Here is a 21935-nt window from a genome sequence, read left to right on the forward strand (position 1 = left end):
GAAACGGTTAAATCAGCTATGATAAAATGGGCACAGGATATTGGTCATGATATAATGTTTGCTGACTGGGAACAGTTATGGACCACTGGAATTAAGTTTACGGCATGTAGTGCCCTAAAAGAGAATATAATGAAAATGATCTATAGGTGGTACATGACCCCAGTCAAGCTGGCAAAGATCTATCACATGCCCAATAATAAATGTTGGAAATGTAATGAGTCTGAGGGAACCTTCTATCACCTGTGGTGGACCTGCCCTAAGGTTAAAGCCTACTGGGAAATGATCTATAATGAAATTAAGAAGATCCTTAAGTGGACATTTACAAAGAAACCGGAGGCTTTTCTCTTGGGCATGGTCGGCCAATTGGTATCAAAGAAGGATAGAACATTTTTTATGTATGCAACCACAGCAGCAAGGATTCTTCTGGCAAAGTATTGGAAGATGCAAGAACTACCTACTCTGGAAGAGTGGCAGACAAAGGTGATTGACTTTATGGGATTGGCAGAGATGACCGGCAGAATCCGTGACCAGAGGAAAGAGACGGTGGAAGAGGACTGGGAAAAATTTAAAGCATATCTTAAAAACTGTTGTAAAATTGTGGACAGCTAAGATGCCAAGGGGTATGAAACAGAGAATCACAGCTGTAAATGAGAACGTTAAGTAAACTCTAAGAGACTCTACAAGAATCTGACTGAAGGGTTGCTAAGGGAATATCTTTTTTTAAATAAGAATGCAGTGAAAGGGAGGTATGGGGAAGTCATGTTTTATTTGTATTTGTTCTTTTGTTTTTTCTTTTATGTGGTGTGTTTTGTCTTTTTTGTTGTTGTGGAAATTAATAAAAAATTATTTTAAAAAAAAAGAGAAATCAAGATAACAAACTTTTTATAAAAGAGTGGAAATGGTTTACGGAACATTTACAGATAAATTGTAAACAGATAAAAGCACTGGCAGGATAACTGTAATAACCTGCATAAGAGTATCTATTTAAAGAAGATAAATAAATCAGTAAGTTCATTTGAAGGACATGAGGAGAAGGTATTAAAAATAAATTTAAGGAACCGCAGAAAGAGGGGGAAGGAAGTCCAGTTTTGAAATGTCAAAATGATTGCGAAACCAGTGAAATGTGTATATCTGAAAAGTATAAATAATATACTGGTCTCGAAACAACAGCAAATACCAAGAGTAGAAGAATGGCGACAGAAGTTAATGGAATATGCAGAAATAGCCAAACATTTGGTCAGTTTGGGAGTCAAAATGCTTTCAGGTTGGTCTTCCTGTGCCGGTAAATGTACTAACATGCTTGGTTGGTACATTTATGAACATTTATTACCGTATTTTTCGCTCCATAGGGTGCACCGGACTATAGGGTGCGCCTAGTTTTTAGGGAGGGAAATAAAGGGGGGGGAATTATTTCTCCCCCCCCCAACCCCAAAGAGCAAAGAAGCCAAGACAGCGAGCAGGATCCATCCCACTGGCTGTCTTGGCTTCCTCTTTAGCCGCGCACAACCTCTCCAGCCGGGAGAGGCTGTGCGTGGCTTTGGCAGAAGCCAAGACAGCGAGCAGGATGGATCCCGCTCACTGTCTTGGCTTTGTTTTTAGCCGCGGGGCTGGGGCGGGGGTAGCCCGAGCTTCCCACAACCCCAGCCCCAGAACAGGCCCGGGAGCGGCAGCAAGGTTGCATGCAGCCTTTTTTTTATAATAATTTTTATTAAGGATTTTACATTACAAAAAAGAAAACAAAAAGAAAACAGAAAAAAAGAAAAAATATCAATCAAAAATTGTTAAAAACAATCCATCTTTCCATCTCCTTATTTTTCATTTACTTGTTTCTCGGACCTCCTCATACCACCCTTTTTTGTATTCCAAATCAAATTATTAATTCAACAATTTCTTTCCCTCTTTTTACTACCCAGATCTTATTCTTAAATTATTACAATCTTAGATTTTTACTTATATAAGCCCCTTTTTTCATATTCTTTTAACCCATCACAGCTAGAAACCACTTAGTTCCAATCCAACATTATTCTAAAATTCCTTAATTTTACAATATCTCTGTAAATAGTCTTTAAATTTCTTCCAATCTTCCTCCACTGACTCTTCTCCCTGGTCTCGAATCCTGCCGGTCATTTCTGCCAATTCCATATAGTCCATCACCTTCATCTGCCATTCTTCCAAAGTGGGTAGACCTTGTGTCTTCCAATATTTTGCGATAAGTATTCTTGCTGCTGTTGTGGCATACATAAAGAAAGTTCTATCCTTCTTTAACACCGATTGGTCAACTATGCCCAGGAGAACGGCCTCTGGTTTCTTCAAGAGGGTATATTTAAATACCTTTTTCATTTCATTGCCCGAGCTTCCCCCGACCCCAGCCCCCAGAACAGGTCCGGGAGCGGCAGCAAGGTTGCGCTCAGCCTTGCCACCGCTCCCGGAGCTTGCGGGGCTGGGGGCGCGCTCTGAAGGCTTGCGGATAGCTGCCTGAAGCCTGGTGAGCGAGAGGGGTTGGTGCACACCAACGCCTCTCGCTCTCCAGGCTTCAGCGAATGCAACGCGAAGCCTCCGGAGCGCGGAGGGAGCGCTCCCTCTGCGTTTCGGAGGCTTCCCGTTGCTATCGCTGAAGCCAAGGAGCCTGCATTCGCTCCATAGGACGCACACACATTTCCCCTTAATTTTTGGAGGGGAAAAAGGTGCGTCCTATAGAGCGAAAAATACGGTATATATCTAAGACCTTAAAATTCTTATCACAGCAGCAATGGCTGGGGTCCCCTGTGCAGCCAGGGCCATTTGCCGTCCTGGCAGGCCGCTCACCTGGTATGGCTCCATCTTCATCTTCCTCAGCTTCTGGGCGTGTTCTACCAGGGTGCCCATGATGGTGGAGAAGGCCTCTGAGTTGCTGAGCCACTTCCTTTTCATCAGTTTTTGGAAGTGGGGCTGTATGGGGCAGAGGAGGGAAGGAGGAGGAATGAGAAACGATTGGGAGAGGTTGTGGAAAGAAAGAATAAAATTTACAGGTTGTGATGCCTTGAAAGATAACATGATGATGATGACAATAATTTATTATTTATACCCCACCCATCTGGCTGGGTTTCCCCAGCCACTCTGGGCGGCTTCCAACAAAACACTAAAATACAATAACCTATTAAACATTAAAAGCTTCCCTAAACAGGGCTGCCTTCAGATGTGTTCTAAAAGTTTGGTAGTTATTTTTCTCTTTGACATCTGGTAGGAGGGTGTTCCACAGGGCTGGTGCCACCACCGAGAAGGCCCTCTGCCTGGTTCCCTGTAACTTGGCTTCTCGCAGCAAAAATTATGTATAGATGGTGTATTACACCCATGAAATTAGCTAGAATGCATAAGACAAATAATAAATGTTGGAAATGCAAAGAAAAAGAAGGAACGTTTTACCATATGTGGTGGGAATGTAAGAAAGTCAAAAACTTCTGGGAAATGATATATAATGAGATGAAAAAGATGTTGAAATATACATTTTTTAAAAAAAACCAGAAGCATTTTTACTTGGTTTTATAGGTCAGGACATTAATAGACAAGACGTTAAATTGTTTTTATATGCAACAACAGTGGCAAGAGTATTGTTAGCCCAGAAATGGACACAAGAAGAAATTCCGACGAAAGAAGAATGGTAGATAAAATTAATGGGCTACACAGAATTGGATAAAATGACAGGAAGGATTCGAAACCTGCGGGACCAAAGATTTACAGAAGATTGAAAGAAATATACAAACTATTTGAAGAGCAACTGTAATCAACAAATTACATTAGTAGGACTACGAGAAGCTGTGTAAGGAGAAATGTATGAAGCATTGCAAACTAGTGAAAGAATAGTGATATCAGTTATGAGCTAAATGTAATAGTGAAAGTAAGAAATGTAAATTAAGTGAATAGATTGGAAAATTTTCAGATGTTGGAATTCAAAAAAGAATTGTATAAGATATAAAAGTATGTTTAATTATTGTTGAAAATGATATGTTAAAAAACTAATAAAAATTTATAATAAATAAATAAAGCCGTCTTCGGTGGAGGAAATCGCTGCTTCCTGCAGCAGTGAGTTCCACAGTTTAACTATGCATTAGTTTCCCCCCGATATTCCTCACCCACCCCAAGATCATGTTGGATGAGGTCACTGATTTCTCCCTCCCGCAGTCTGCTCCCACTAACGTCCTCTGGGGAGGTTTTCTCCAAAATCAATACCTTGAGGTTTTGAAAGAGATGGTCAGCCAAGACCCTGTTGCACAGTCGAGTCACTCTGTCAAGGGAGGCGTTGGCCTGGCACCTCACTGCCTCGCTCTCGGGGTGGCCAAACCTCGCCAAGCGCTCCACGTAATCCCTGCGGGAAAGATTTTGGTCAGCAGGGTAGAACACAGGGCCTACCGTATTTTTCGCTCCATAAGACTCACCTGACCATAAGACACACCTAGTTTTAGAGGAGGAAAACAAGAAAAAAATATAGTCTGAATGAAACAGTGGATGTATGATTTTTGTGGCTCATGCTGTGGCCACAGACGTGTGATTTGACGGTGAGTTTGGGGTAGCCCAACGCAAAAATCCTGAGAATCTATGTGCTTTGTAACTATGTTTTCACACCATTGTGGCCCGAGGCAACAGTGGGTGCGTGATTTTTTTGGTGCAGGCTGTAGCCATGGACATGCTATGTGATCTGATGGTGAATTTGGGGTGACCCTTATCTCTCTTCCGATCCCACCTATCAGCTGCTTCCTTTCAACACTCCCTTCCCTCTTGTTTGCCCTAGTATCTTTTCCTTAGCTGGAACAGTTTTTTGCTCCTCCTTTTCTTCTAATTTCTCTCCTCATTGCTTTCGTCTTCCTGTTTCCCCCCCTTTGCAAGTTTGCTGTCTTTACCTCCCCCTCCCAGGCAGCCTCCTTTATCTCTAGCGTCCCTTATCTCTCTCCCTGATCGGCAAACGATCAGCAGCTTTATTTCAACACCCACTTCCCTCTTTCAAAAAAAAAAAAAAGCATAATCTGCTTTTCTCCCCTGGGCAATTCAGCTCCAGGGACCACGCATTCGCTCCATAAGACACACAGACATTTCCCCTTACTTTTTGGGAGTAAAAAAGTGTGTCTTATGAAGCGAAAAATACGGTACATTCTCGCCATGAGAAGGAGGCCCTGGTGGAGAAGCGTGTGGAAAATCCAGAGAGAGATTTTGCTTGGCCAAGCTTCAGCTCAGCGGGTAGGATTGGATTGCCGCAAAAGGAGCAAAGCTCTCAGATCCGAGAAAATTATAATAATAAATTTTTATTTATACCCCGCCTTTCCCAGAACAAAAATCGGGCTCGGGGCGGCTAACAACAAATTTAAAACACTTAATTGATGCAACAAAAAACAGCATAAAATACAGTATAAACCGTGAATAACAATAAATTCAGAATTCAAAAATCAATTAAGGGGGGAAATCCATCCAATAAATATTAGATGGTCACCAGGGCTAGCTGGCTAAATTAGTCCTATTTGGGCCAGCGAGGAGACCAGGGGAGAATTAGCTGTGGGATCCCAGAGCGGGTAATCTTCATAAAAAGGGGAGGGGGAGGGAAGGAAGGGGAATAAAAGATCAGGCTAAGTTCAAATTGAAAGCCAGGCGGAATAGCTCTGTCTTATAGGCCCTGCGGAAGGAGGTTAAATCCTGAAGGGCCCTAGTCTCCTGGGACAGAGCATTCCACCAGGTCGGAGCCAACACTGAGAAGGCCCTGGCTCCGGTGGAGGATAATCTAAGGACCCAGGACCTCTAAACTATGGTGATTCAAGGATCTTAAGGTCCTCTGCGGGGCAGACCAGGAGAGGCGGTCCCGTAAAAACGAACGAATACCCAATACAACCCAAATAGGGGAGAATTGAAAGTGGGGGTGAGCTTTTCAATGTCGTTGTGCAAGTGGAGAGGATACAAGTTCAGGCTGATAGACATTAGGTTGGGAATTTGGGGAGGGGGCACAGGAGAGTTTGCAACGATTGTGGGGGCCACAGGAGAAGGGGTTGAACTTTCAGCCTCTCTGGTTTTTCCCTGGCACTCAAGGCTTAAACGGGAAATAATAATAATAATAATAATAATAATAATAATAATAATAATAATAATATTTATTTATACCCCGCCCTCCCCAGCCAAGGCCTGGCTCAGGGCGGCTAACAAGCAATAATAAAAACAAGTTGAATGAATACAACTTAAAAACAAGATTAAAATACAATATTAAAATATTGAAATATTAAAATGCAGCTTCATCACAGGGGGAGAAAGGAAAAAGAATGAGAGTCCGTCTCTTACCTAAAAGGTGGGCAGTGGTTGATGAGCATGATGGTCCGGTCCATTAAGGCGTCGGCAGTGAGGGGGGTCTCTATTTGCCCCTCGTGGAACCTTTCCACCTTCCTCTGAAAACTGGGGGGGGGGGGCGCAAAGAGGGAGAGAAAAGGCAAAGGGAAATTCAGGTGCCGCAAAGAAGTCCTGCTCAAAGGCACCCGCCGTGCCTCATCTTCCCACAACCATCTGTCGTGGCCACAGTGGTCGGACCTGGGAGATCAGGGTTCAAATCCCGCCACAGCCAGGAAGCTCACTGGGCGCTGCTAAAACCAGTAGGTGGCTCTTCAAGCCCCCATCACCCCGGGGTAGCAGCCCCCCGGTGAACCTCTGGTCTTCCTTGGGTTTTGGCATCCCCAGAGGACACGGACATCCCATTCAGACAAACAAAAACACACACCCAGCTTTCTGAAACAGGCGCATCAGGAAGCAGACCTGCTAAGAATAGCTTTGACTTTCCATCCCTGGCTGACTCCACCGGGGGCGGGAGGGGGGGGGCTTTGTCCTCCGGCTCCATCTTGCTGGCATTTCCTTACGGAGCGGCTATTTATACCCCGGGATGACCCTGGTCCTCGGCGGCCAGTTTGAAATGGAAACGGCATGCCATTCTGCTGCCACCGTCCGGTGGGTGTTCCTAAACCCGCTACCCCACCCTATCTGCCTCCTGCGTGCCACCCACACGGAAAGCGGTTGTGGCAAGAGCAGTTCAGGGCAAGCTTTGGTTTCCTTGGGACGATTCCCCCCTCCCCAGGCCAGTGGGAAAACGGGTTGGGTTTTTTTTTCAACCCTCCCCTGTGCAGCTTATTCCTTGGCCCTGTGCAACAACATGCTTTGCTGCCGCCGCAGCCTTCTACATCATGCCTGCTGTCTTGCAAGTGGCGCAGACTGCAAGACTCAGGCTGGCCTACCTCGCAGGATTGTTGCAATGGAAAAAAGAGAGAGGGAAGGACCAGGTTATGTTGCCTTGTGCTGCAGGAATGTATGTCTAGGTTGGGGGGGGGGTTGCCCCTCTAGCAGATATCATGCCCGTGCAGCCCACTACCAAGATCAGCACAATCACTTTTGTGATTTGTCCCCACAAAACACCCCATCAGTTTATTTCTATCTATCTATTCAAAGGGCCTCTGCTGCACGATACCAAATGTAAGAATTCACTGATAAATGTATCTGTGTACTGGCTCACTGGGAAAACTTCAGAAATTCATCTAGACATGTGAGCTCAGCTGCTCAGCAGCCTCTCTGCCTGAGTGATAATCCCTGGCCTCCCGATACCTGAATGCCAGACAGATAGCCATTCCAGAAATAACAAACCCAGATGAAGACAAAAGGGTGTGGTTAACTTGGCTGGGAAACAGGAAAATGTAAAGAACTCTTTTGTTACACTTGATGGGTGTTTGGTGGAGGGCAAGGAGAACCATGGGGCAGGGTCCAGGATGCTCAGATTACTGCCACCAATCCACCCCTTTCATGATGTAACCATGATGTATTAGTGATGTAGTTTGGGGGGTTTGAGATGGGGATTAAAAAGGTAAAGGGACCCCTGACCGTTAGGTCCAGTCGCGGACAACTCTATGGTTGCGACGCTCATCCCGCTTTACTGGCCGAGGGAGCCGGCATACAGCCTCCGGGTCATGTGGACAGCATGACTAAGCTGCTTCTGGCAAACCAGAGCAGCGCATGGAAACGCCGTTTACCTTCCCGCCAGAGCAGTACCTATTTATCTACTTGCACTTTGACGTGTTTTCGAACTGCTAGGTTGGCAGGAGCAGGGACCGAGCAACAGGAGCTCACCCCATCACTGCCAGCATCAGATTCCTGTGAAAATCCCCTTTACCCACCCCAAAATGCTGTTTGCAGTAAACAAGGCTTGAATCGGCATGGAGGTAAGAGATCTGCTGCATTTCGAGCTGTCAAATTACCCAGGATCATTTTTGATTAGCTCGAAACTACCAGATTGGGTGGAATATCTTAAAATTCCACCAGGCCTTTGGCCAAGGCACAGTCTGACCCCCCCTCCTTTGGTAATCCTGACAGAACTCTAGCCCAATGGTTGCCATTAATTTAATTAGATTTTGAATTGATTTTAAAATGAATTGATTTTAGAATGCTGTGTTACTTTTATGGTTGTTAGCCGCTCTGAGCCCGGCTTTGGCTGGGGCGGGCGGGATATAAATACCGTATTTTTCACTCTATAAGGCACACTTTTCCCCTCCTAAAAAGTAAGGGGAAATATGTGTGTGTCTTATGGAGCGAATGCAGGCGAGAGGCTCTGCTCAGCGCTCCCTTTAAAGAGCCGCGTGGAGTGTGTGTGTGTGGCTCTTGAGGGCTTTTCCCCAAGGAGGGAGAAGGGATCTTTAAAGGGAGCGCGGCTCTTGGGGGAGCCATCATCCCGCTGCCCTGAAGAGGCTTAGCGCAGCTATCCCGGAAGCCAGAACAACAAGAGGCTATCCCAGAAGCTATTCTGGCTTCTGGTATTCAGAATTATTTTTTTCCTCATTTTCCTCCTCCAAAAACTAGCTCCGTCTTATGGTTTGGTGCATCTTATAGAGCAAAAAATACAGTGAATTTTTTTTTTAATTATTATTATTATTAAAAGCAAGGCTTCTATCAATGCTCTAGACCATGCACTCCTTCCCCACCGAACCCGCAGCGAAAAGAAGAGCTTGGTTCTCTTTTCCTGGGGTCCCCCTCGCCTGTCCTTCAGAAGGGAGCTACCTCTGCAGGAAGTCTGCCAAGCAGCTCAGGCAGCAATGTCCCATCCTCCTTCCAAAATCTTCTGTGATCTGGGGGGCTTTGTCTACGTGAGCCTTTAGCACCTGTAGAGAGGGAGAAAAGGCCTGTGATAAAATCAAGAGATGGGTGCCTTTGGAGAACCACCCTGCCATAGCTGTCAACCTTCCCTTTTTTTGAGGGGAAATTCCCTTATTCCAGCGCTATTTCCCGCTGCTATCCCGGATCGTTAGATATCCCGTATATATCGCAAAGGGTACCCGCCAGAACACCAGGTCCTAAGAACGCTCGATCTGAGGTTTTTTGGGGGGTTTGCGACGCTTCGCAGTCACCCCAAACTTCAAAGTGCTGGGGCTCTTTCATCTGAAAGAGCTCCCGTCCGCCATTAGTTGTGCAGCCAACCGGAAGTCTACCCCAGATTGTTAAGATATCCCGTAGACCAGTGTTTCCCAACCTTGTGCCTCCAGCTGTTTTTGAACTACAACTCCCATCATCCCTGACTAGCAAGACCAGTGGCAAGGGATGATGGGAATTGTAGTCCAAAAACAGCTGGAGGCACAAGGTTGGGAAACACTGCTGTAGACTCTCCCCAGGACAGGTGAGGCTGCTGATCCCTTATTTTCAAATCTGAAAGTTGACAGCTATGCACCCTGCCCAGTCCCAAAGGACTCCCAGCCAGCCACCCTTCAGTCCCAGGACATCTCAGGGAAAGATGAAGCAGGGAAGGAACAGGCAAGAGTAGAAAGGGACGAAGTCTTTCGTAAGAGGAAGTACTGGAGTCCCGTGCCCAGTTCCCGGTTTAAGAAGGGTACAAACAAGCTGGAAGGTGTGCAGAAGAGGGCAAGCAACATGATCAAAGGTCTGGAAGCTGAGCCATGGGAGCTGGGTATGTTCAGCATGGAGAAGAGTAGATGGACAGCTGTCTTCAAATATCTGAAGGGCTGTGCAAGCTCATATTCTGCTACTCCAGTGGGCAGGACCTGAACCAATGGATTCAAATGGAGGTGCCAACTAAATGTCATGAAGAACTTTCTGGTGGTAAAAGGCGTTTGACTGTGGATCGGATCACTTCGGAAGGTTTGGAGGGTTTTTAAGCAGCGGTTAGGCGGTCACCCGCCAGGGACACTTCAGCTGTGATTCCTGCATTGCAGCGGGTGTGGGAATCTTCAGGGATGCAGGAGAGGCTATATTGTTTGATTATATCCTTTCCAACTTGTGTTAACAAGTTCTACAATTTAGCAGAGTAACATCCCCCTTTTTTAAACTTTGCACAGCGGATGCGTTTGCTCAGGCTCGCTAAAGCCTCTAAATAAATTTTATAGGTAATTCCCCATTTAGAAGAGTTTGAATTTGATATCCCGCCTTTCACTCCCTTTTAAGGAGTCTCAAAGCGGCTAACATTCTCCTTTCCCTTCCTCCCCTCAACAAACACTCTGTGAGGTGAGTGGGGCTGAGAGACTTCAGAGAAGTGTGACTGGCCCAAGGTCACCCAGCAGCTGCATGTGGAGGAGCGGGGAAGCGAACCCGGTTCACCAGATTAAGAGTCCACTGCTCTTAACCACTACACCACGCTGGCTCCCTAGTCCCTCATAAAAAGATAAGACACAATACAGTCTTCTACAAAAGTATTAAAAGGGTTTACTCACTCACATTCTGTTCACAATTGGATCCCAGAAGGCAGACTTAGCTTAGAAAAGTAATGTACACCTGGAAACTATCCCATAAGGAGACAGTCCCTTTGTCCTCTTGAGGGCATCTTAGGCTAAGCAGATATTGCTTCTTCAATGAAAGTAGTCAGAGAGAGAGATGGCAGCCAGTCCTATGCTTTTGTTACCTGCACAGGTGAGGCCACGCCCACCTCTAGTCAAATGCAGAGGAAGTCTGTCCCAGACAGGAGAAACAGGAAGTTCCAACTGGCTGGTCCAGACATCCCCTTTTATGTCCACTCTAGGGATGTTGTACTTGACTGCTCTTGTGTTTCACATCCCACAGTGGGCTGCACTAAGTGATCCTTGAGGTCCCTTACAACTCTTCAATCCTATACCCAGGAACTCAGTATCACAAGGAAACAGGGCAGCTAGCGAGTGTTTGGGATGGGACACACACACACTCCAAGCACCGGACGGTTCATTGTTCCAGGAGGTGAGACCAAAAGAGCGAGGAATTGGCTAGCTGGCACCACACTTGGCAACACCAGCGAATCTCCGAGACGGGTTTGTTTGCCTCCGATTCTCCCATGTCAGAAGTCACAGGAATGAGTGAGAATCCAGTCTGGGTTTTTAAGGGAAATTCCATGGGAAGAGACATGGCTCAGGGGCAGAACACCTGGTCAACTCCTGACATTTCCGGGCAGGGCTGGGATAGATCGCGAATCCTGCCTATTGACTGTAATAAACAAATTGCAGCCTTGCCAAACTGTGACCAGTAAGTGTAAATGGCTGAAGCTCCATGCAGACGTGAAGGAAGAGCGAGAGGGAGAGTGAAGCATGCAGGCAGAAGTCCAACAGGCGAAGCCGCAGGCTCCTTTGGGTTGCCAAGCGTCCCACCTACCAGTATGACTTTGCCAGACAGGCCGAACTGGAAGCCGTCGCCTGTGTCTTCTTGCGCCCATCTCTCCTCCTCCTTCTGCAGCTCTTGGCTCATGTCCTCGGTGATCTTCGCCTACGAACAAGCAAGGAAAGGTGCATACCAGGGAAAGAACGAGCAGAATCGGTGGCTTGTCTACATGCCTGCCACCCTAAAAACGTAAGAACAACCTTGCAGGATGAGGCCTGTGGCCCTTCTGGTCCAGCAGCCTGTTCTCACGGTGGCCAACGATATGCCCATTATGGGAAATCTGCAAGAAAGGCCCCTCTCTCCTCCTCTGGCTCCCAGACCCTGACATTCAAAAGCATTGCTGTCTCCAACTAGCCCTCTCTGCCAGGAATTTGCCCATTTAGCTTGGTGGCTGTCTCTGACTCCTGCAGAAGGGACTTCTTATGTCCTCATTAGCTGCTGTGATGGCCTGGGACTCAGACTTGGAACCAGAAGAGGCTCAGTCTGCACTGGATCCTTTGCCTCAGGCATCATCTGAACCAAGTCTGGGGCCTGATCCTGAAGAGCCCCAGTCTGCACAGGTTCCCCTGCAACAAACACCAGATGGCCGAGTCAGGGGCCTGAGCCTGCCCTGGCTCCAGATGCAGGGATGACCTCGTTGCCTCCAGCTGGGCCATCACTTACAGCTGCTCCACTACCGGTTGGGTCAGGGGAGGCTGAGGCGGCCCCTAGGTCTAGTCACCCACCGAGGTCTCCCGAGCTGCAGAGACTGACGTCTGAGAGAAGGAGAGACCTGAGTACTCACAGGAGGAGTGCTCGCCTCCGGACGAAACAGGGAGGCGAGTTGCTGGGGGATCAGGACCGGCCGTTACCCCAACAGAGATAAAAGGCTGTCGGACCCTGCCCCAGGTTAGAATCATAGAATCATAGAGTTGGAAGAGACCACAAGGGCCATCGAGTCCAACCCCCTGCCAAGCAGGAAACACCATCAGAGCACTCCTGACATATGGTTGTCAAGCCTCTGCTTAAAGACCTCCAAAGAAGGAGACTCCACCACACTCCTTGGCAGCAAATTCCACTGTCGAACAGCTCTTCCTGTCAGGAAGTTCTTCCTAATGTTTAGGTGGAATCTTCTTTCTTGTAGTTTGGATCCATTGCTCCGTGTCCGCTTCTCTGGAGCAGCAGAAAACAACCTTTCTCCCTCCTCTATGTGACATCCTTTTATATATTTGAACATGGCTATCATATCACCCCTTAAGCTCCTCTTCTCCAGGCTAAACATGCCCAGCTCCCTTAGCCGTTCATTATAAGGCATCGTTTCCAGGCCTTTGACCATTTTGGTTGCCCTCCTCTGGACACGTTCCAGTTTGTCAGTGTCCTTCTTGAACGGTGGTGCCCAGAACTGGACACAGTACTCCAGGTGAGGTCTGACCAGAGCAGAATACAGTGGCACTATTACTTCCCTTGATCTAGATGCTATACTCCTATTGATGCAGCCCAGAATTGCATTGGCTTTTTTAGCTGCCGCTTCACACTGTTGGCTCATGTCAAGTTTGTGGTCAACCAAGACTCCTAGATCCTTTTCACATGTACTGCTCTCAAGCCAGGTGTCACCCATCTTGTATTTGTGCCTCTCATTTTTTTTGCCCAAGTGCAATACAAGGTTGCGCGAGCAACACTGCTGTATGCTAGATCCTGCACCTGTGCTTGCCTGGTTTCCTGCCTTGGCCCTGTGGACTGACTCCTAGCGGAACCTTCGGATTCTGGACCAGTCCTGGACAGCATTTCCCGGGTTGCCCCCAGGCACAGCACAGCCGCGGCGGAAAGCTGCTTCACCATCACCCTTTTGTGATTCACTGTTTACCTTCACAGCAGCGATGAGGTCCTCTTCCAGGCTCAGCTGGGTCTCGGGGGAGAGCAGCGGGCCCAGCTCCTGGGTCTTGACAAGGGAGGAGATTTCTGCTCGCCCGAGAACTTCTCTGTGCGGCGGAGAGAAAGCGAACAGGAGTGAGAAGCAGGATCTCCTCCAGAGGGATGCAAAGTACATCACACAGACTGACCAAAGAAATGCCCTCAAATGGACACTTGGTGGGGTAGCGGGAGAGGGCTTTGTCGGTGGTAGCTGCTGCCAGACAATTTTGGAACTCCCTTATTAGTGAAGCCAGTTTGAAGTCCCTATTGTAATTATTATTATTATTATTATTATTATTATTATTATTATTATTATTATTATTATTATTGTTATTATTAATATCCTGCCCATCTGGCTGGGCTTCCCCTGCCACTCTGGGCGGCTTCCAACAAAATATTAAAACACAGTAATGCATCAAACATTAAAAGCTTCCCTAAACAGGGCTGCCTTCAGATGTCTTCTAAAAGTCTGGTAGTTGTTCTTGTCTTTGACATCTGATGGGAGGGCGTTCTACAGGGCGGGTGCCACCACCGAGAAGGCCCTCTGCCTGGTTCCCTGTAACTTGGCTTCTCGTAGTGAGGGAACCGCCAGAAGGAGCTGGATCTCAATGTCCGGGCAGAATGATGGGGTGGAGACGCTCCTTCAGGTATACTGGGCCTTTGAATTTTGAATTGTGCTTGGAAACGTACTGGGCTGGAAAGGTTTAGGGCTGGAAAGGTCAGCACCAACATTTTGAATTGTGCTCGGAAACGTACTGGGAGCCAATGTAGGTCTTTCAAGACTGGTGTTATGTGGTCTCGGCAGCTGCTTCCAGTCACCAGTCTAGATGCCGCATTCTGATAACGGTTTCATAATTTTTGTTCCGGCGATATATTGCAAATCATGGTGTGTGTGTGTGTGTGTGCAACAATTGCAATGTGGGGAAAACCATGAAGCCAGCCAATGCCTCTACATAGCTTCATCCTTATTTCAGACTTCACAACATATCAGTATATCACAATGTTTAGCTGGTGATATATGATGATGCTGAAAACCAGATATCGCCCAGCCCTACTGAAGACCACTTTGTTCTGATAGGCCTTAGGGATCTGATTGCTTTTTAAGGAAAGAACGTTTACGTCGCGCTCTGCTGCTTTTACTATCTGTATTCAAATACATCTATTTTCAAATATTGTTTTAATTCTATTAGAGTTTAATGGCTCTTTAATTATGGTCTTTTATACAATTTTAGCTCCTTATATTTTATCTGAGCGGTTTAAATTTGTGTAAGCTGCCTTGATCCCCGATCTGGAGGGGAAAGTGGGATATTAAGAATAATTAATAAATTTCGCTCACAGCCTCCCTACCTTCTGTGCGCAAAGGCAAGACTCTGACAGCCTGGCAGCCAGGGCTGGCTGAAGTCAGACGCGTCTGGGGCAAAGCTTGTAGTGAGCTGGAGTCACTCTGGACATGCTCAGGGGTGTTCTGTTATGACTGGTCTGAACTAACCCATACATACCTGGTCTAAACTTTACCCTCCAAAATCAGCTGCGGGATTAACATTGGCTTTGGTGTTCAAAGCCCTTAATCAAGGGTGTTTCATCAAAGGGACAGGCTGTGTGTTAAGTATTAGTCACATATCTGAACTACCTTGTTTATTAAGAACAGAAGAGGAATAAAACCGGATCAGAACAAACGTCTGGCTTCCCCAAGCCTGGGTGGATGGGGTTGTTTTGGCTCTGTGAGGATCAGTGCTTATAAAAGGAAGGGGGCAAGGGAATAATAGAATCCTAGAGGTGCAGGGGACCCTAACGATCATCTAGTCCAGCCCCCTCAAGTGCAGGAACATGTACATTTCTGAGCACAATTCAAAGTGTTGGTGCTGACCTTTCAAGCCCTAAACGGCCTCAAAGGCCCAGTATACCTGAAGGAGCGTCTCCACCCCCATCGTTCAGCCCGGACACTGAGATCCAGCTCCGAGGGCCTTCTGGCGGTTCCCTCATTGCGGGAAGTCAGGTTACAGGGAACCAGGCACAGGGCCTTCTCAGTGGCGGCACCCACCCTGTGGAACGCCCTCCCATCAGATGTCAAGGAAATAATCAACTATCTGACTTTTAGAAGGCATCTAAAGGCAACCCTGTTTTTAACATTTGATGTTTACCGTGTTTTTAGTACAGTGGTACCTCGGGTTAAGAACTTAATTCGTTCTATAGGTCTGTTCTTAACCTGAAACTGTTCTTAACCTGAGGTACCACTTCAGCTAATGGGGCCTCCCACTGCTGCTGCCGCCGCGCCGCCGCCACGCGATTTCTGTTCCCATTCTGAAGCAAAGTTCTTAACCTGAGGTACTATTTCTATGTTAATGGAGTCTGTAACCTGAAGCGTCTGTAACCCGAGGTACCACTGTATTCTGTTGGGAGTCGCCCAGAGTGGCTGGGGAAACCCAGCCAGATAGGCAGGGTATAAATAAATTATTATTATTATTATTATTATTGTTGTTGTTAAGCTGCCCCATACGGGGATTGAACCTGCAACCTTGGCATTATCACACCATGCTCTAACCCACTGAGTTGTCCATTGTGAGCCCACACTGATGCCCCACAGACGCTGTTGGTCTCCCAGCTCCCTTGTCCCACGTCATCTCCTGGCCAGCCAATCGGCTGTCTCTGGGGGAGTGGCCTACCCTATTTAAACCAGGATGCGGCCAGGGATCTCCCTCTTTGCCTCCCGTCAACTGTTCCTGCTTTTCCCACCCTCCCACCCTAGAAGGTTTTCATCCCTTGACCTTGTTATGGACCTTGGTTGGTCGCCATTGAGAGGCCTGGTAGGAATTTTTCCACTTGGCAAATTGGCACCAGCCACTTGGTTTTCGCCAAGGTAAATGGACCCCTGACCATTAGGTCCATTCGTGACCGACTCTGGGGTTCGCTTCTGCCGAACCAGAGCAGCGCACGGAAACGCCGTTTACCTTCCCACCTATTTATCTACTTGCACTTTGATGTGCTTTTGAACTGCTAGGTTGGCAGGAGCAGGGACCGAGCAACGGGAGCTCACCCTGTTAGGAGATTTGAACTGCTGACCTTCTGATCGGCAAGTCCTAGGCTCTGTGGTTTAACCCACAGCCCCACCCGCGTCCCCTCTTTTCCCTAGGACGTCCCTATTTTCATCGAAGAAACGTTATGTGATCCCCGAGTCACAGAGATAAGTAACTATACAACCTTTAGAAGACATTTGAAGGCAGCCCTGTACAGTGGTACCTTGGGTTACAGATGCTTCAGGTTACATACGCTTCAGCTTACGCACTCCGCTAACTCAGAAATAGTACTTCAGGTTCAGAACTTTGCTTCAGGATGAGAACCGAAATCGTGGGGCGGCAGCAGGAGGCCCCATTAGCTAAAGTGGTGCTTCAGGTTAAGAACAGTCCTCCAGAACGAATTAAGTTCTTAACCTGAGGTACCACAGTATAGGGATGTCTTTTTTTTTTTAATTAAAAAGTTCAGTGTTTAATTATCTTTTTATATAAAGTGATACCTCGGGTTAAGTGCTTAATTCGTTCCAAAGGTCTGTTCTTAACCTGAAACCGTTCTTAACCTGAAGCACCACTTTAGCTAATGGGGCCTCCTGCTGCAGCTGCTGTGCCGCCGGAGCACGATTTCTGTTCTCATCCTGAAGCAAAGTTCTTAACCTGAGGTACTGTTTCTGGGTTAGCGGAGTCTGTAAGCTGAAGCGAGTGTAACCCGAGGTACCACTGTATGTTGGAAGCCACCCAGTCACTGGGGCAACCCAGTCAGATGGGCGGAGTATACATAATAAAATAATAATATCAGAAAAATGTTGGAGGGCGTGCAGACCGCCCAGATCCGTCCCTGCCTTTTACCTCTGGTAGATGTTGCTGCTCCAATCCAGGACGAAGTAGAGGTCGGAGATGCTCAGCTTCTTCTGGACTGCCTCCGCCAGACACCTGGCGAGTCCCTGGTGGAAGCTGCACAGGTAGACCCCGAAGGCCTCGTATTCCTTGGGGTAGGCATGCAAGAGGTGGAACTTGACGGTGCACAGGTCCTCCAGGGCGCATTTGGCCAGGCGGTCCATCTGCGTGGCCACGGGGAGGACCCTGCCCTCGGTGCACTGGCGCAGCCGCTGTCCGACCAGCTGGCGCACAGCCTCGGCCCACTGCTCCTTCATGGCCCGTGGCCGGGGTCCGCAGCCGCTTGCCCGGTCCCCTTGAGCCGCCAGCCACTTGCGGTCGGTGTCCTCCTCCTGCTCGATCACTCGCACCACGAGCTCCAGAGCCGGACAGGAGCTCTTGCCGGCCAGAGACTCAGCCAGGACGGCCCAGAGCTCCTTCTGCAAGGCCTCATACAGCAGCGCCACATCCTTGGCTTTCCGGCTCCCCGATTTCCGGACCTCGCTGCCCTCCGTGCTCTGCTGCCCATCCTGCTCACATTCGGCCTCCAGTTCGATGATGTGTTCGTCGGCCACCAGGAGATCCCTTTGGTGGATCAGGTTCAGGATTTCCAGAACTGGAGCACAAGGAGGAAAAAGAGATCCAAAGTGTGTCTAGGAGCCATTTCAGCATACAGCATAAAAAGGTAAAGGGACCCCTGACCTTTAGGTCCAGTCGTGGCCGACTCTGGGGTTGCAGCGCTCATCTTGCTTTATTGGCCGAGGGAGCTGACGTACAGCTTCCGGGTCATGTGGCCAGCAGGACTAAGCTGCTTCTGGCGAACCAGAGCAGTGCACAGAAACGCTGTTTATCTTCCTGCTGGAGTGGTACCTATTTATCTACTTGCACTTGACATGCTTTCAAACTGCTAAGTGGGCAGGAGCAGGGACCGAGCAATGGGAGCTCACCCCGTCGCAGGGATTCGAACCGCCAACCTTCTGATCGGCAAGTCCTAGGCTCTGTGGTTTAACCCACAGCGCCACCTGTGTACAGCATAGCTGTCAACTTTTCCCTTTTTTATAGGGAAATCCCCTTATTCCGAATAGGATTCTTCGCAAGAAAAGGGAGAAGTTGACAGCTATGGCGTACAGTCGTACCTTGGAAGCCAAACGCCTTGCAAGTTGAACGTTTTGGCTTCCGGACGCCGCAAACCCGGAAGTGAGTGTTCCGGTTTGTGAACGTCCTTTGGAAATATTAGCAGGATTTGAAACCCACTTCTACTGTAACAAGTACTATGGATAATACGGATTGATTTATAACATAGAATATGGAATATTATGCAGTTGTAAATGTTGACCCATGGAAGTCTCAAGATTCAGAGTAATCTCTATACCTCGGCACAAAGGGCTGCCAGCAATTTCAAAAGTGAAAATGGAAAAACACGCCGCGGAAGCTGTTCAACTTCCAAGGCATGTTCGAAAACGGAAGCAATTACTTCTGGGTTTTCGGCGTTCAGGTTCCGAAATGTTCGGCTTCTGAGACACTCGAAAACCGAGGTTCCACTGTATGTGGATATGCATTACAAATTTATATTTGTAAAATCAAATAAAAACGATTTCGAAAAACCCAAAACAAAGTGTGTCTAGGGGTGTATGTAACAGACTGGAGGTTTGTTTGTTTGTTGTATATTGCATTTATATCCCACCTTTTCCTGCAAGGTGACCTGCACATGGTTCTCCCCTTGCTCATATAGCTGCCACACCAACCCTGCAAGGTAGGGTAGGCTGAGAGGCAGAGGCTGGCTCCCAAGGTCCCAGGGCTGCGTGGAGATTTGAACCCTGGTCTCCCACGTCCTGGTCTGACACTAACCATTGTACCGCGCTGGCTCTCACCTCTCTGCCTGCCAAGGGTCACCAGGGCGATGAGCCTGGAGCCTCATAGTTGGCATGCTCAAGGCGTGCCCCTCTGGGATGCAAGGAAGAGGGCAAGAAAGGTGGCATTAACCTTCACCCTCTGCCCGCCCCCTGGTTCTCTGTGTCCTGCCCAAGCTACGGTTGGGATAGGTCAGTGGTTCTCAAAGCATGTGGTATTTCCCTCTTGGGGGGCAGCAGGATTACCTAGGCGGTGTGATAAGGGTCAAGAGGACATCAGGGGGGCACTGACAGGGTTAAATGACTATCAGACTTTGAAAAGCTGGTATCTCTGGATCAAGTTCATCAATTTGGGCAAATTAATTTAACTAGTTTTCCTTTGTCACTGCAGATGATGACAGCAGTCATGAAATTAAAAGACGCCTGCTTCTTGGGAGGAAAGCAATGACAAACCTAGACAGCATCTTAAAAAGCAGAGACATCACCTTGCTGACAAAGGTCCGTATAGTAAAAGCTATGGTTTTCCCAGTAGTGATGTATGGAAGTGAGAGCTGGACCATAAAGAAGGCTGATGGCGAAGAATGGATGCTTTTGAATTCTGGTGCTGGAGGAGACTCTTGAGAGTCCCATGGACTGCAAGAAGATCAAACCTCTCCAGCCTTAAGGAAATCAGCCCTGAGTGCTCACTGGAAGGACAGATCGTGAAACTGAGGCTCCAAGACTTTGGCCACGTCCTGAGAAGAGAAGACTCCCTGGAAAAGACCCTGATGCTGGGAAAGATGGAGGGCACAAGGAGAAGGGGGACGGCAGAGGATGAGATGGTGGGACAGTGTTCTCGAAGCTACCAGCATGAGTTTGACCAAAGTGCGGGAGGCAGTGGAAGACAGGAGTGCCTGGCGTGCTCTGGTCCAGGGGGTCACGAAGAGGCGGACACGACTAAACAACAACAACATGGGGGATTAGCAGCTAATAAAAGTTTGGGGGCTCTTTTGTTTGGGGCTTCCATCTTGTTCCACCTGGTGGCAGGTGGGAATCCTGTCGCGACAGTCTTCAATAAAGACCAAGCCTACTTCAACGAAGACCAAGCCTACTGGTTGCTGAGTGCCTGGCGTGCTCTGGTCCAGGGGGTCACGAAGAGTCGGACACGACTAAATGACTAAACAACAACAAGTTTACCTTTTATTTTGACTAGACATGCAATTCATTGTTGGCTGTTTTGCGTTTTATTATGTTATTACCTTCCTTAGCGGACCTTGCAAAGTGCTAGAATGCTTTTTATAGGGCCGAGTCAGGGGCACTGGGAACGACTTTATGGAACCAATGGAACGGTGGTCTAATGAAAACCTTTGGGGACCACTGCATTAGGTGAAGGGTTTGGTTTCAGACAGCTCCTCCCTGCACGATGCCTCCAATCTCAGACCAAAAAGGTCTTGGAGCAACCTGGGAAGTGATGACCTCTGACCCCAGAGGTCCTCGGTCTGGCTATGTGTCTGACGGCACTTCACGGCAACTCTTTGTGTGACCTTGCAAGGAGATAATGTCTGCCCACACACAGACTGAAACGATGGCTGGATTTTGGGGTTGCCGTCACTAATGCTATTATCTCTGGCGATCCCATGTTGACTCTGCACATAGACAATGCACCCTTGTTCCGTGTTCCAAGTCACAAGGTTTTCCATCATTTCCCAGCTCCTGTCCCCTTCCTAACCCACATTCCTGCATTAGCCAGGGGCTAATATTTACAAGGTGATCAGGCTTGCTTGGAATCCACGCTTCCTGGCTTGTAAACCCCGATGCCTTATGTCTTGTGTTTAATCTCTGGTGTGAGAAACAATGTCACAAGACGCATGGGGCACGACCTGAGACATCCTGCATCACGTTATACGTGGGGCCGCCTCTTAAGACCGTTTGGAAACTCCAGCTGGGGCAGAATTTGGCAGCTAGGTTGTTCACCGGGCAAGACGGTCTTGCACGGGCTACCAATTAGTTTCCAGGCCTAATTTAAAGTGCTGGTTTTGATCTATAAAGCCTTAAACGGCTCAGGACCGCAATACTTCAAGGACTGCCACTTTCTATATAAGCCTACCCTGAAATCATCTCCTGAGGCCCTTCTTTGTGTATCTTCTCCACGTGGGGTCCAGAGGGTCCTGCGCACGTCCATGGCACCAGGAATCGCAGCTGTGCATGTGCAGATACCAGAAATTGTGTCTGCGCATGTCCAGACGTCAAAAATTGCTTCTGCGCAGGTATGATTTTCGGCGTCTGGGCATGCACAGAAGCGATTTCCAACGCCATGGACATGCACAGACACAATTTCTGGCATCGCACTGCGCCAGTCCGGCCCACGGACAATCTCCATCAGATCACCATCAGATCACATAGCATGTCCATGGCTACAGCCTGCACCAAAAAAAATCACGCACCCACTGTTGCCTGGGGCTGCAATGGTGTAAAAACGTGGTCATAAAGCACGGATCCACATGAATCCTCAGGATTTTTGCATTGGGTCACCCCAAGTTCTCCATCTGATCACATGTCTGTGGCCACAGCATGAACCACAAAAATCATACATCCACTGTTTCATTCAAAATATTTTTTGTTTTGTTTTCCTCCTCTAAAAACTAGGTGCGTCTTATGGTCAGGTGCATCTTATGGAGCGAAAAATACGGCAATTGCCACTTGTTTTGAATCTGAGTGTGCTACA

General features: G+C 47.9%; 1 protein-coding gene and 1 long non-coding RNA gene across 2 annotated transcripts in view; one reads left to right on the forward strand and one right to left on the reverse strand.

The window, feature by feature from the left end:
* Window positions 1-21935, reverse strand: part of EXOC3L2 (exocyst complex component 3 like 2) — a 53231-nt gene that overhangs the window by 13450 nt on the left and 17846 nt on the right. Inside the window, exons 3-9 of the mRNA XM_081921980.1 lie at window positions 17355-17997; window positions 13451-13565; window positions 11602-11712; window positions 9037-9137; window positions 6292-6402; window positions 4207-4342; window positions 2806-2928 (exon numbers count right to left, since the gene is read on the reverse strand). Coding sequence (XP_081778106.1) covers window positions 2806-2928; window positions 4207-4342; window positions 6292-6402; window positions 9037-9137; window positions 11602-11712; window positions 13451-13565; window positions 17355-17997 — 1340 coding nt within the window. The remainder of the gene's footprint in view (window positions 1-2805; window positions 2929-4206; window positions 4343-6291; window positions 6403-9036; window positions 9138-11601; window positions 11713-13450; window positions 13566-17354; window positions 17998-21935) is intronic.
* The window catches only part of LOC309376260, a 40196-nt gene continuing 34174 nt past the window's right edge, over window positions 15914-21935 (forward strand). The window contains exon 1 of the long non-coding RNA XR_014171128.1: window positions 15914-15971. This is a non-coding gene — a long non-coding RNA (uncharacterized lncRNA). The remainder of the gene's footprint in view (window positions 15972-21935) is intronic.

Source organism: Podarcis melisellensis (genome assembly GCF_964234715.1).
Source record: "Podarcis melisellensis genome assembly, chromosome: 8".
Lineage (NCBI taxonomy): Eukaryota > Metazoa > Chordata > Lepidosauria > Squamata > Lacertidae > Podarcis > Podarcis melisellensis.